At 38.9% G+C, this 13,777-nt stretch overlaps 1 protein-coding gene across 5 annotated transcripts in view; it reads left to right on the forward strand.

Moving 5' to 3' along the window:
* INF2 (inverted formin 2) overlaps positions 1 to 13,260 on the forward strand; it is a 735,156-nt gene extending 721,896 nt beyond the window's left edge. For all 5 annotated transcript variants that reach the window (XM_044074343.1, XM_044074344.1, XM_044074342.1 and 2 more), the window contains one exon: positions 11,074 to 13,260. Coding sequence is in view for 3 of the 5 variants with exons in the window: in XM_044074342.1 (XP_043930277.1) it covers positions 11,074 to 11,129 (56 nt within the window). In the remaining 2 variants the exon portion in view is untranslated. The remainder of the gene's footprint in view (positions 1 to 11,073) is intronic.
* Positions 13,261 to 13,777: the final 517 nt, after the last annotated feature.

The raw sequence follows: 13,777 nt of genomic DNA on the forward strand, positions 1-13,777 counted from the left end.
TATAGGGAAAACAGAAAGGACTTTAAGGAGAAGAATTTACGAACAATTTTACAATATTTCTAAGAAAAAAGAAACTAATGCTTTTTATAAACATTTTTTGTCCTGCCCCGATATGGAAATTAAGTTAATTGTTTTAGACCAGATAATACCAGACAAGAGAGGGGGTGACTGGGAGACCAAATTGGAATATAGGGAGCTTATATGGCAGCTAAGATTAGATGCTGCTAAATGGCCAGGATTAAATGATAATATGAATTTAAGTAGTGTTTTAAAATTAAGAAGGGCTAAGTTATAATATTTAGCAAGAAATTAATATTATTCACCCACATCAGTTTATTTATTTATTATTCATTTTTTGTACAGAGAACTAGTATTAACGCAGTACCATTTGATTATTTTGATTGTTTATTGTTGCATTGTATTGTATTTTACATGTCTTTTGCACACTAACAGCGACACATCAGTTAATAATTATGAAAGTGGTTTTATGAAACAACACACACAATATCATTCATTATTTATTTATTTACATATATTATGTGATTTTTAAATGATATTTATGAAAGTGTATTTATTGGGATTTTATGAATTTTATATAAGTTTGTGCTGTTTAGTATTGGACTTTTAAATTAAATATCAACTAATCAAATTTGATTCAGTTCAATTAATGAATCACATGATCTTTATGCACCCATTTAAATAAGACCAGTTTGTTTTATATTGTTATCTTGATAAAGCTCAGTATTGCACTGAGCGAAAGCGCTTGAGAAAGATTTGTTTTGTGTTCAATAAACGTCTTTTGGAAACTACCTCTGGCCTTTCACTGCCTTGGATCTTAACCAAACCATCCATTTGCCAACTTTTTATCCAAAACCCCAGAATAAAGGGGAGAAACTTCTGCATTCTTTGGACATACACAGGCAGCTATGCTTCTACTTGGACAAAACAAAAGCTTTCAGGAAAATTGAGCAACTGTTTGTAGCATATGCTGCAGGATCACAGGGCAAGGCTTTCTCAAAGCAGACTATATCCAAATGGATAGGACACTGTATTCGTTACTGGTACACACAGCATGGAAAATCAGTCCCAAATACCATTGGCCACATTCCACCAGGGCAACAGCCACTTCAACAGCCTTTCTCAGAGGAGTACCTACCAAGGACATTTTGGAGGCTGCAACTTGGAGTTCAGTGCACACCTTTACCAAGAATTATCACCTGCCTCTTTACTCTAAATCCAGAGCAGGGTTTGCCACTGCAGTTCTGCAGGGCCTCATAGCCAATCCTAACTCTTTATAGACCAGCCACCCAACCATAGCTTTGGGATTCTACCCAAGTGTAATGACTGCAGCAGTGTAACACGATGAACATAGTACAGTTTTGTACCTACCATAAATGTAGATGTTCGAGTGTTCACACTGCTGCAGTCCAGGTTACCCTCCCTCCACCCCCTCTGAACTAGCTGGACTTATCTATACCTTTCTATCCTATACAACCTTTGTGGTGTATTTGCTTGTAACTGAAGGTATTGTTTTTATTTTATATGTATATTTTTTATTAACAATATGTATTGCCTACCTATTGGGGGCACCTGACATCTGGGGCAAGAAAAACTGAAGAAAATGGCATTGGATGCATCTTATATACCCCTGGCGCACTGATGTCAGGGAAGAAGCGACAGCAACCGACGCCGGACCAACACTTTGGAACTCTGGCCAACTGCGGGACCACCTGACGGCAGGATAACCAAGTGTAATGACTGCAGCAGTGTGAACACTCTTAACATCTACATTTATGGTAGGTACAAAACTGTACTTTTCCTCCTTCTGTTGTAGAGTTTGTTTATGCCAGGGGACCACCAGATTGACTTCCTTTTTTTGGAGGAGAGCATCTTGATTCTATTGGGTATGGTGAGATCCATGCATTTGTGTACGTGTTCGTACAGTGCATTGGTGTATGATTCTGCAGTCACACAACTATTCTCTATTTGCATGGGTGCCATGAAGTTAGCCATCTCTATTTTTAGGACCCAAACATTAGTTTTGGAGAAGTTTTTTATGGTGGTTACCTTTGCTGGGGGGGGGGGTGGATTTCCAATGTGATTAGTTTGTGGTCGGATCTAACCATGGAGGAGCTGACTATTGGTGTAGAGAAACAGTCACCCATGTTAGTAATGACCAGATCAAAGATGTTGCTACCTCTAGTGGGAGTAAGAACGAGCTGGTCCAGGCCATTGGAATTAATGAACTCCAGGAAATGTTGGTCAAATGTATTGGTACTTGAGTAGTTTACCCAGTTAATGGAGGGGTAGTTGAAGTTGCCTAGTAAGAGAGTGTTAGGTTGGACCCTAATATTCTCCAGGGTAATTATGAACATGGAGTGCGAGTCTTGGGACATGGTTGGTGACCTATAGCAGGCTACGACCTGAATCGCTGTCTTACCCAATGTTAGCTGCACCTGAAGTATCTCTGATGCATTATGTTGGGCTACCAGTCTGGAGATGTGTGCATCCTTTATGAATATGGAAACACCACCGCCTTTGGAGCTTCGGTCCAAGTTCTGGGGCAGAAAGGTGTGGATTGAGTTATAGCCTGGTAGTGCAGGGGTGCTTTCTGCTGCCTTGAACCAGGTCTCTGTTACAGCACAAATGTCGATGTTCTCCATTTTAAGGAGTGCTTCAAGTGAGTGCATTTTGAGATTTAGACTTCTAGTGGTGAGCAGCATGACCCTCAGATTGCATTTGTTTGTAGCTGTTATGGTGGTAATTTGGTCTTTGGAACACCACATAAAAAAGGCACTATAGGGGTGGCAAGAACCTTGGCCAGTATCCAGAAGCCCAAGGGTGACAGATGCAGGCCATCTCTGGCAAAGCATCGAGGTCTGTCAATCATGTCATCCCAGGCAGACAGATACTGAATACTCATAGAATGACACCAGAAAGTTAGCCAGTTGTTGAAATTAATCATTTTCTGCTTGTACTGTGGTATCATTCTGGGTAATGGTAAGATGCTGCTGAGGCCTAGGGTCATACCTGCCTGGGCTACATAATCTGAGAGCTCCTCTGTGTCTCTCTTATTGTAGTTCAGGGAGGTACGTCTCAGGTCATTCACACCCACATGTACAGTGACAAGAGTCATGATTGGGTGCTATAATAGAGTCTCTGGCTGACATGGAGAACCTCCAGAAGGGCCTAAATGAGACTGATGCATGGTGTCAAAGCCATGGTCTCAAGCTAAATGCAAAAAAATGTGTAGTAATCCCCTTTGGAAAAAACAGAGTACTCGCAAACTACAACATAGGAGGTAATCCCCTGAAATCTGAAGAAGAAATAAGGGATCTAGGGACCCAAGTAGATAGTCAGCTTTCCTTTGATAACCATGTTGCCAAAGTGGTTAGAAAATCCTTCTATGTGACCCATCTGATCACAAAAGGGTTCGTATCAAGATCTAAGGATGTAATGGTGCTCCTCTACTCTTCCCTCTTCCGACCCATTATTGAGTACAATGCACCAATTGGAATGTACCTGGCTAGACATCTCCAGCAGCTGGAGAGACTACAGGGGTACCTAACCAAGAGGATTACTGGCCTCAAACAGTTGCCCTATGCAGCACGATTGAAAAAGCTAAGACTGTTCTCTGTTGCATACCGCTTTCTCAGAGGCGATCTCTGTGTAACGTACAGAGCCATGTCCAACCCAGAATTGTTGAACATGCTTCATCTTAGCAAAACCAAATCTACTCAAGCTACACGCTCTAGGGATATAAACCTCAACACAACAGTGATTAGAACATGCTGGAGGGATAGATTCCCTTCGCAGAGACTTCCCTTACTATGGAACAGGGTCCTGATCTACATAAGACAGAGCCCCTCACTATCACTCTTCAAGAGGAACCTTGATGAGTGGATGGGTAACAGAAAGTTCACATCCGGGATCACACCAACAGCACTACTAGATAGGGGCCAAGGGTACTAGCTGCTAGTACAACGGTCTAGGGAACTACTAAAGGGGCGGTGAATACCGCACAACATGGCTGGACTAATATATGCCTTCGGGCAGATAGCCCAGTATCAACCTATAAACCTATAACCTATGAACCTATTTATACCTGTTGTTGAGAGACCTGAGTGCGTGCATTATGTGGTGGATCCTGGCACCTGACAGGCAACTGACTGTTACTTTCTCTTTATTCAACCTAGTGAGTGGGACATCAGCGTGCCTCACTATCGAGTCACCTATGACTAGTGTCTTGGGCATGCTGTTTTGCCTTAGGTGCTTTGGTTGAGTGGCCCACTGTTTAGGAGAGTTATGTGATTTGTTTTGTGTTGTGGTGGTGGAGTGCATTTCTACCTTGGAGGTGTCTGCTGCTTGGGTAGATTTTTATTGAGAGCCTCTGCAAAGGTGGGTGTGTGGTTTATGTTTTTATGTGAAGGCAGTGCTGGTGTGTGTTCTGGAGGTCTATGTGTTCTATGTGGTGTGGTGCAAGTGTTGACCTTCTCCTCTTGACCAGCTATTCTGGTCTTGGCTGGAGAATGCATGGCTGCCAGTTTGGATATATAAGTGCATTTCTCACAAGTCTGAATGTTGGAAGGTAAGAGAAGGGGGTTGTCGGTGTGCATGAGGCAGTTGCTACATTCCCTCAGGATGCCCGAGTTCACCAGGTTAATAGGAGAAAGCACAGGGAACTGAGCTTTAGACATGCCTGGAGAGGTGGGCATTGATAATAAGTACTGGATCTGTTTCCTTTTAGAACATTTAAGTGCTGGTAGCACTTTTGCGTGCTACAATAATTGCTACAAGAAGTCTGGTAAAGTGCTAGACTAATAAGCTAGTATATGTGCAGGAGAGGAGAGAACTTGTAGATCTAAGGGAAAAATTGAAGAGCAGACTCTGGCACTGCTCAGAAGCTTACAAACAGTCCTGTTTACAGCAAGTCTCTATCTGGACTAGACTGGTTACAGGAATGGTGGGAAACAAGCGCAAACACCGGCTTTTAAACCGGAAAGTTGAGAGAGATGGAAAAACTGTCCCAACAGCCAATAAACTACAATTTCTGGGCCAGGAACCACTCCTCTTATGGCAGATAGGATACTTAGTGCTTACCACTCCCACTGGTAAGCTAGAAGGCTTCCCACCAACACAGAAAGGCTTGGGGGGCTCAGAAGCTTACAAACAGTCTTGGACACAGCAGATCTGTTTCTGGACTATACTAGTCACATGTGAGGGAGGAAACAAGTGCAAATGCAGGCTTGTAAGCCAAAAAGTTGAAATGGATGGAAGAAACTGCCCAAAAGGCCAATAAGCCACAATATATGGGCCAAAAACCACTCCTTATGTGGTAGATAGGCTGCATAGTGCTTACCACTCCCACTGATAAGCTAGAAGGCTTCCCTCCAACACAGAAAGGCTTGAGGGACTCAGGAGCTTTCAAACAGTCCTGAATACAGCAAATCTGTATCTGGACTAGACTAGTTACAGGAAAGGGGGGAAGCAAGTGCAAATACAAGATTTTAAATCAGGAAGTCAAGAGAGATGGAAAAACTGCCCAAACAGCCAATAACTACAATCTCTGGGCCAGAAATCACTCCTTATGTCATAGATAGGTTACCTAGTGCTTACCATTCCCACTGATAAGCTAGAAGGCTTCCGTCCACCACAGAAAGGCTTGGGGGCTCAAGAGCTTACAAGCAGTCCTGGATACAGCAGATCTGTATCTGGACTAGACTAGTTACAGGAAAGGGGGGGACAAGTGCAAATGTGGGCTTTTAAATCAGAAAGTTGAGAGATGGAAAAACTGCCCATATGCCAAATAACTACAATTTCTTGTCCAGAAACCACTGTTTATGTGGTAGACAGGTTATCTAGTGCTTACCAGTCCCACCGATAAGCTAAAAGGCTTCCCTCCTATGCAGAAAGGCTTGTGGGGCTCAGGAGCTTACAAACAGCCCTGGATACAACAAATCTGTATCTGGACTAGACTAGTCAACAGAAAGGGGGGGCAAACAAGTGCAAATGTGGGCTTTTAAATCAGAAAGTTGAGAGAGATGGAAGAACTGCCCAAATGGCCAATAACTACAATATCTGGTCCAGAAACCACTCCTTATATGGTAGATAGGTTACCTAGTGCTTACCACTCCCACTGATAAGCTAACAGGCTTCCCTCCAACACAGACAGACCTGGGAGGCTTAGGAGCTTACAAACAGTCCTAGATACACTAAATCTGTATCTGGACTAGACTAATTACAGGAAAGGGGGTAACAAGCTCAGAATTTTTTTTAATAAAGTGGAAAAGGAGAAAGCTGGAACAGAAACAGAAGATAATTCAAGGTTACGAATCTAAGTGGGTTGTCCTTCTCAAATGTTCTCTCTCTATTAGATAGAACAAACTAATGACACTAGATTGGGAGGAATGTCCCAGATAAAGTATACAGTATGGGCGGGTAACTGCAAAGCCACCAAGCAGCCACTAAATGAAAGTTTAAAACAGATAAAGGAGCAAGGAGACTCTAGAGAATGCTTTTAACTGCAAACAAATCAGTTATATGATACCTGACTAGAAAACAGAAACCTCAAAAAATGCAAAGAAAGGCACAGATAGAGCACTCACAAACAGAAAATACAACTCTCAGTATGAAAAAGCAGTTTACAGTTGAGTAATTCAGAAAACATGCAATAAGAGTAATGAAACAGTATCTAGCAGTGAGAAAAACAGTATAAAACAATACATAAATGCAGTGAAACAGTAAAAAAGCTTTATAACAGTGCAAAATGTAGTAGATTAACTGTAAAGCACAATTAAATATTCTTTCCTTGCTTGTGAGACCATTCACATTCCAAGATAATATGGAAAGTTTTGCCGTTATGATAAAAAGTCATTATTCCCACCTATTATATATTACAGCTTTTTTAAATGTCTATTTCCAACTTTTGTGATAAATGCACCTTCTAGTGTTTGGAAGATTAATCCTTTATACATTTTATTATCTTCAGCATTGGAAGTTGTTCCACATTTTACAATACTTTTTGTTTAAGTGAAAAACCTCAAACAAAGAACCAAATGTACCCCAGGACATTTCATAATATGTTAACTTAAAACAAACACACAAAACAATGTACATCTTCAAATAATGAAGTTTAACCCTACTAATAGGAACAATTGTCACAAACATCTGCAAACATAGGCCTTAATTAATCTAAAATTGAGGTTATCCATTATATGATGTGTGTTATTGCTGTGCTTTTACTTATACTAATTGGTGTCTTTTTTATCTTTATCCCCCCCTTGATGTGAAAAACAATGTGCATGCTTTCAGAAAACATTAACTTTTAGCATTGAAGAAACCAGTGTTCTGGCTTTTTATTGTCCTGTTATCAACTTGTCTCCATGGAAACATAAGAGAAACTTTTAGTTCTCAGCTGCAGGCTTCTAAAGACATGCTGAAACATTTGTTGCTAATGGAAAACTTTATTATATTCAGTGTTCTCTTATTTACTTGCTTCCACTTAAAACTTATTTGATTAAGCTAAGGTTCTTAATAACAGACATTCACCTATACAAAAGAAAGAGAAAACATACCAGCTCTACATATGTTATTATTGGAATACTTTTGCACACTACCCCCACCCCAGTATCAGCTCTACATACATTATGATGTGAATACTTTTGCACACCACCCCCACCCCAACAACCCAAGATTACCTATTAAACATGCTTTTGTTTAGCCTTTTTATCTTTTTTGCATTGTAATGCCTACATTTCTTAATACTAAAAAAGAAGAAGGAAAGTGGGCATGTTTCAGGGGGAGAACCGAGCCCTCAAGACATGTCCATGAGAAGGGAGGGTCCATGGGCCTGGTTTCTGACAAATGCTCATCCATTAGAGTTTAATGTCTTTGGTGCTAAAAAAACAACTAAGTGATCAGATGTACTCCAAACCTATTGTAACATTTCAAACAATACAGCTTTGATAATTTAGTAGCACTTATGTTAACAATTATTAAAACCATAATAAAACACATATTTAAAATGACTGTAAAAACCTTCGTTTTATTTTTTAATCCATAAAACATTTGTTTTTAAAAACATTTCAGCAAATGGTTTCACTTGAAATGCTTCATTGGATCTTCCTGTATAATATACATCTCATCCTGAACTCATGAAAATGAGAAACCTGCTGAAAACATCTGGGACTCTGTGGGTGGTTAGTCAAATACTTTTAAAAGATTGCAGGGTAGGAAAGTGAGAAAAAGAAAAAAGGTGAAAATATTCATGAAGGGCACCATGTGGCTGCCTGCCTAGCATGAGCATGGAGTGCCAAGTTGTGCGTGGGAGCTGCAGTTTCAGTCTGTGTGATCTAAGGAGGCAGACTGCAGGACCAGTGTACTGATCATGGCTAAATAGGGACCATTGTCTAAATCGATTTTGTATGTAGAGGTGTGCGTCATGCCAAAGGAACTGCCAAACGTAATCCTAGTGTTTTGCCCTTGCACCAAAACAGACCTGATTAATTAACACCCAGCGCATCATGCATCTAGAAGAAGTGGGTGTTGATGTCAACTGTTGAGGGTGTAAAACCTTTATTGGTGTAAAGGCCACATGGTTTGTAAGTAAAAAATTTATAACAGCAAGGTGCAAGGTAAACCTTAAAAAATATTAATAAACAGACATGGTGGGTGGCGGGTAGTCAACAGCATAACCACTGGGACTGCGTGGTTAGCCAAATACTTGTAAAAGATTGCATGGTAGGAAAAAGGGAAAACTGGTAAGTATAGAAATAGAAAAGTGGATATAGAAATGAAGGGTGTGCTTTTATATATATATATATATATATATATATATAAAATACACACACACATACACACACACACATATACACACACACACACACATATAACATCGTAATTAATAAGAACAAATGCTCAAAAGAGCTAATATTCTTTTTTGTGTGCAAGATCACAGTACAGAATGGTCTGTGAATTTGCCCTTTCCCCACTGGTTATTCTTAGAGTTGGTGTGTATAATTAACAGGGGGCATGGGAGGCTTATTGTTTTGTGATTTGATATAAAAGGAGAACATTTGCAATTTGATATAATAGTCCTATATGTTTAGATGTGTATGTGCGTGTGTGTGCACGCGCACACATGCGTATGTATGTATGTGATGTGTATACATATATATTTGTGCATTCTTCCTATACCTTTTTTTTTCACTTATATTAAGTTTCACAACAGAATCCAAACTAGTTTATGAGATGTAAGCTGTGGCACATGTGATAAGTACTGTGAACTCTAGTGTATAAGCCTAAATACAGTAGATAGGGGTTCTAATCTCACTCCACCCAACACAGTGTGTGCATATATATCCATGTGGCATATGTATGATAATCTTTGTAACTTAGACATAGTTAGGGTTTTATATAATTTTATTTGTAGCAGGTGATGTGACCCCCCCAAATGACTGACCACAAGGGTTGCTGATATCAACAAGCATTATATGTGGTAGTACTAGCAGACATGAGTTGTGTTGAGTGCATCGGGTACTATGATCTGTAGTGTGTACCAGTGTCTGTCATACAAAGCCATTTCAGACCCATCCTTGATGGAGTTGCTGCATATCCATAAGACAAACTCCACTTGAGCAACCCACACGCAAGGCCTTAACCTGGTCTGTGACATTAATAGAACCTGTTGGTGGGATAGATTTGTGTCCCAAAGACTCCTCTGTCTGTAGAATAGATTCCATCTCCATGTCAAGCAGAGTGCCTCTCTAGCCCTCTTTAAGAGGAACCTGGATGACTGGATGGGTAACAGAAAATATACCCCTGGGATCCCACCTGTGTCCCTGCTGGATAGGGAAACAGGTGCTGACTTTGAGGGAACATGGGTGAAATTCTTGGCTTGACTTATAAGGGCCTCTGGGCCAATAGCCTAGTATCATCTTATAAACCTATGAGAGATAAGGTGATTTTCAGTGTACATTCATGTGTTTGTTTTTATATTTGTGTACCACCTGGTTGTACATATATTAATTAGCAGCATGATCCTGCATTTGGGATAAGTAGGTAGGTACTCTGTGAATGAATGTGTCATCATTCGTGATATTTCTTAAAATGAGATTAATGCCTGCATAGTAGGAATAGCAACAAGTTTTCATTGTCACGATGAGTATCCTAGACAAATGTAGCATGTTTGGATAAAAGCAGTACAATAAAATTAATGTTGTAGTCTGAGCAGTCATCAGAAGAATCCATTACTTTTCTTTAACACTGCACTGAGGGTAGTGAGTATGCTGCTTGCTAGGACTTTCACTGAGTACCACATAAAGCAATTCCTTTGTTATTTCTAAATATTTAAGTCTGTTGATTTACAGTTATTAAAATAATGAATTTCATTTTCATGAGGTAAAATATGGCTGTTACATCAAATTCATCATTTTATTACATCAGATATATGGTCTTTCTGATTTCTGTATGTTCTGACTGTCAGTTAGCATTAATGCTGTGAACTGTTAGCAAGCTACTTCCTTTGGTACAGTTGTAAGTTCCTCAGCCTTCATTCCCATTGTGTGACAATGAAAAAGACACTTAAACCAGACATTCTTTGGAGGCAGTTGGAAATTTGGGCTAGCCTCCTCAATGGTTCCTGGACTGCATGCCTAGTAACTACCTATGAACCCATGATCCTTGCACTATAATTTTTTGTATATGTGTGAGCAAAATTAAAATGTTTAAAATACAGAACAAATTGAAGAAAACTAATAACAGTAAATATAAGTAAAAATATTAAAAAAAGATCTGTTGAACACATGATGTAATCCACATTGTAATTCCCTTGATCTAATCCACATTGTAATTCCCTTGATCTAATCCACATTGTAATTCCCTTATCAAATCCTGCATGAGTTAAGGTGATGACACTTTCTTGATGTCTGTCAGTCCTTCCCAGTGCATTTGATTTAATATTGATTGTGAATGAACATAGTTTTTGAAGTTTGATATTGGCTAACTATCCTGAGGTAGTGATATAGCTTGGCAGTGATACTTGTTATAATGTGTACTTTTTTTCATTCTTTACAGTAAATGCCATGAAGAAGAATGAATGGAAACCAGGGCAGACCTGTCAAAAGACATGAATGTCAGGTTGTTGATCCTTCCGAAGTGTGACATAACATCAGCTGCTAAAGCCCACTAGCACTTCAGACTCCATTCAGAGAAACCATAGCAAATACAAAGAAAAGTCAGCAAATATACCCTGTAGTCCACAAAATTCTTGTGACTTATTCAGGAAAAATTGGAATAGATGAATGTGTTCAGTTCATCTTTGGGTAATTTGTTGGAATGCTTTAAACAGACTTTCGCATGGCTGGTCCTTCACAACAAAACCAGCAGGGATCGGATCTGCTGTTATCCTTCTGGCTTTGTTAAATGTGCACTTTGATGCCATTCTGTATAATGGCTTTATGATATCACTACTTAATGGAATGATATGAGGTTTCTTTGTGTTTTGACTTTCGTGTTGCTACAAATGCCACAGTTTACACTCCTATGTTGTATTACTACCCACAAATCTGTGGAAGTGCCATAATGAAGACTTGGTGTAATGTATATATCTTTTCTGATTAAATGCATACAGGTCTACATTGTAATGATGCTTTAAATAAGAAGCTATATTTGATTTCTTTGCAAACCAAAAATGTACAGGGTACTAGTTTTGGTCATTACAGATGCTTGTATAAATAGTTGTATTATTTTATTGTTTTTGCAGTACTGAAGAGAAATGTTTGAATCTTAATAGACAACATACTTGCTGTCACTTACATATCTTTCAGCCTGTAAATATTCTTAATATATCTTACTAAGAGTGGTCATCTAACAAGGTTTAACAAAAGTATGCATGGGTTCCAAAAGTTTGTGGTACAGGTATGCTTGCAGCTGCTGTCAAATCAGTGTCAGCTTTCTGTGTGACGAGTCCAGCAGACTTGTTACTTTATAAAATGTCTTCAAATATTGTGGCTGTTTCTATTGATTAATCTGTTTACTATTACTTACAGTCTTCCAGAGGAAAAGCCTGTATATCGACAACTATGTTACTTAGTAGCAAGATATATATTAGGTTGCTTTTCTTGTCTTATTAACTAGCTACTTTGACCATTTAGCATATTTTGGTAACCCTGTTATACTGTTTTGATCTTCAGTGGTTTATCAAACACAAGATGCAACATTAGTAAAAGCTACCTTAATGGCACACCCACAGAAGATGTCTAAGCAGTCACCTTTTAGTGAGCGCACCATACACACAAACACACACACTTATATGTCTGTGTGTGCCAGCTTGAAATCCATTTTTCTCACTGATTTTAAAGTGCTAAAGAAGGTTTGCATTTTTATTAATTTATTTTTTTCTTGGCCAACAGAGTTTTCTAAGTTATCAAAGAAAGATTGTCGGTGTGTTACACCGTTTCATTTTTAATACCATTAACAATTTGTTTTCTTTTTCTTAGTTTCTATGTCCATTTTAACAAAGTGTACGCCAAAGCCATTGTTCCATTGTTGAAGAAACAAAATACTTTACTAGGTTGAAAATGAAAGTAACTCTGTGACAAACCACAAGGTCAAACTGTATACCAGTGCCAGGAGTTTATCTACCATCTGAATTTAGAAAGGCCATACAAATATTTATGCAGTAATAAAACAGTTTACTCTTCACTATAATTACAATGAATGTTAATTCTAGAACACTGTACAAGTCATTCTTAGCTATTCACTATGTATCTGTCTATCTATCAGTCTATCTGTCTAACTAGCTAGAATCTTTCCAGTGTGCAAACAAAAGACTGCTGTTGGGAAAACTATAATGAGGGTCGTCAACAACCTTCTGGACTCTTTAAAACTCCAAAGCAACCCACACATCACTTCCCAATCTTCTGCCCAAAGATCCTGGCACCAGCCAATCCTGTTCTCCAAGGCTTTTCTTGAGAATTTGCTTTGGAGATTGGACATCAAAATCAACTACACCACTGACTGCAGTATAAAGTTTGACTGTAGCACCCATGAATTTCCTTATAATTCACTGGGAGTGTTTTTTACTAGTTTGACCTCTCACTGTAGTGGGAACACATGTAACATGAGCATATGCAGATATCCACTGTAAAGCCAGTCATCACGAGTCATTCCAGACGTGTTGTCAGAACAGTTGGCATCTATCTGATATGAAATGCTTCACACAAAAGGGATTTAAATAAATTGATTTTTTGAATAGTTGGACCAGCCCAGTTCAAACGTACATTTTGAAAAATTTTAAATGGCAACTAAAATAAGCAAGCTCACCAAACGTATGTGGTTTAAGACAATCAGCATATGCATACATTATCCACATAAAGCAAAGTACTTTTCTTACTGTATTCAAATGAAATTTGTATGAATGAATGGATGGGTAACCACAAATTCACCCCCAGTTTTGCATCTGTGTCCATCATGGCTAGGGGAAACATGTAAATGTCTCAATGTATCCTTGTTTTGTCCATTTATGGGTTATTTTTATGTACAGTATAAAGGCTAAAACTATCACAGGAATGTAAGACTAGGACTCTTAAAATCTTCAAAGACAATATCCTTCTACATTTTTTCAAGCTTTGTTATAGATTGATCATTTCTAAATAGAAAGGAAATACAAGAGTACCCCTGTTTAGTGAGGGCATTTCTGTCTATTTCTAGTTACTAAGAATAGATAACACTCTGAAATCAGTGCTAGATATATTTCTGAACCCAAATACATACACCC

The sequence above is a fragment of the Protopterus annectens genome, chromosome 6.part0, assembly GCF_019279795.1.
Source record: "Protopterus annectens isolate FY-2018-M chromosome 6.part0, PAN1.0, whole genome shotgun sequence".
Lineage (NCBI taxonomy): Eukaryota > Metazoa > Chordata > Ceratodontiformes > Protopteridae > Protopterus > Protopterus annectens.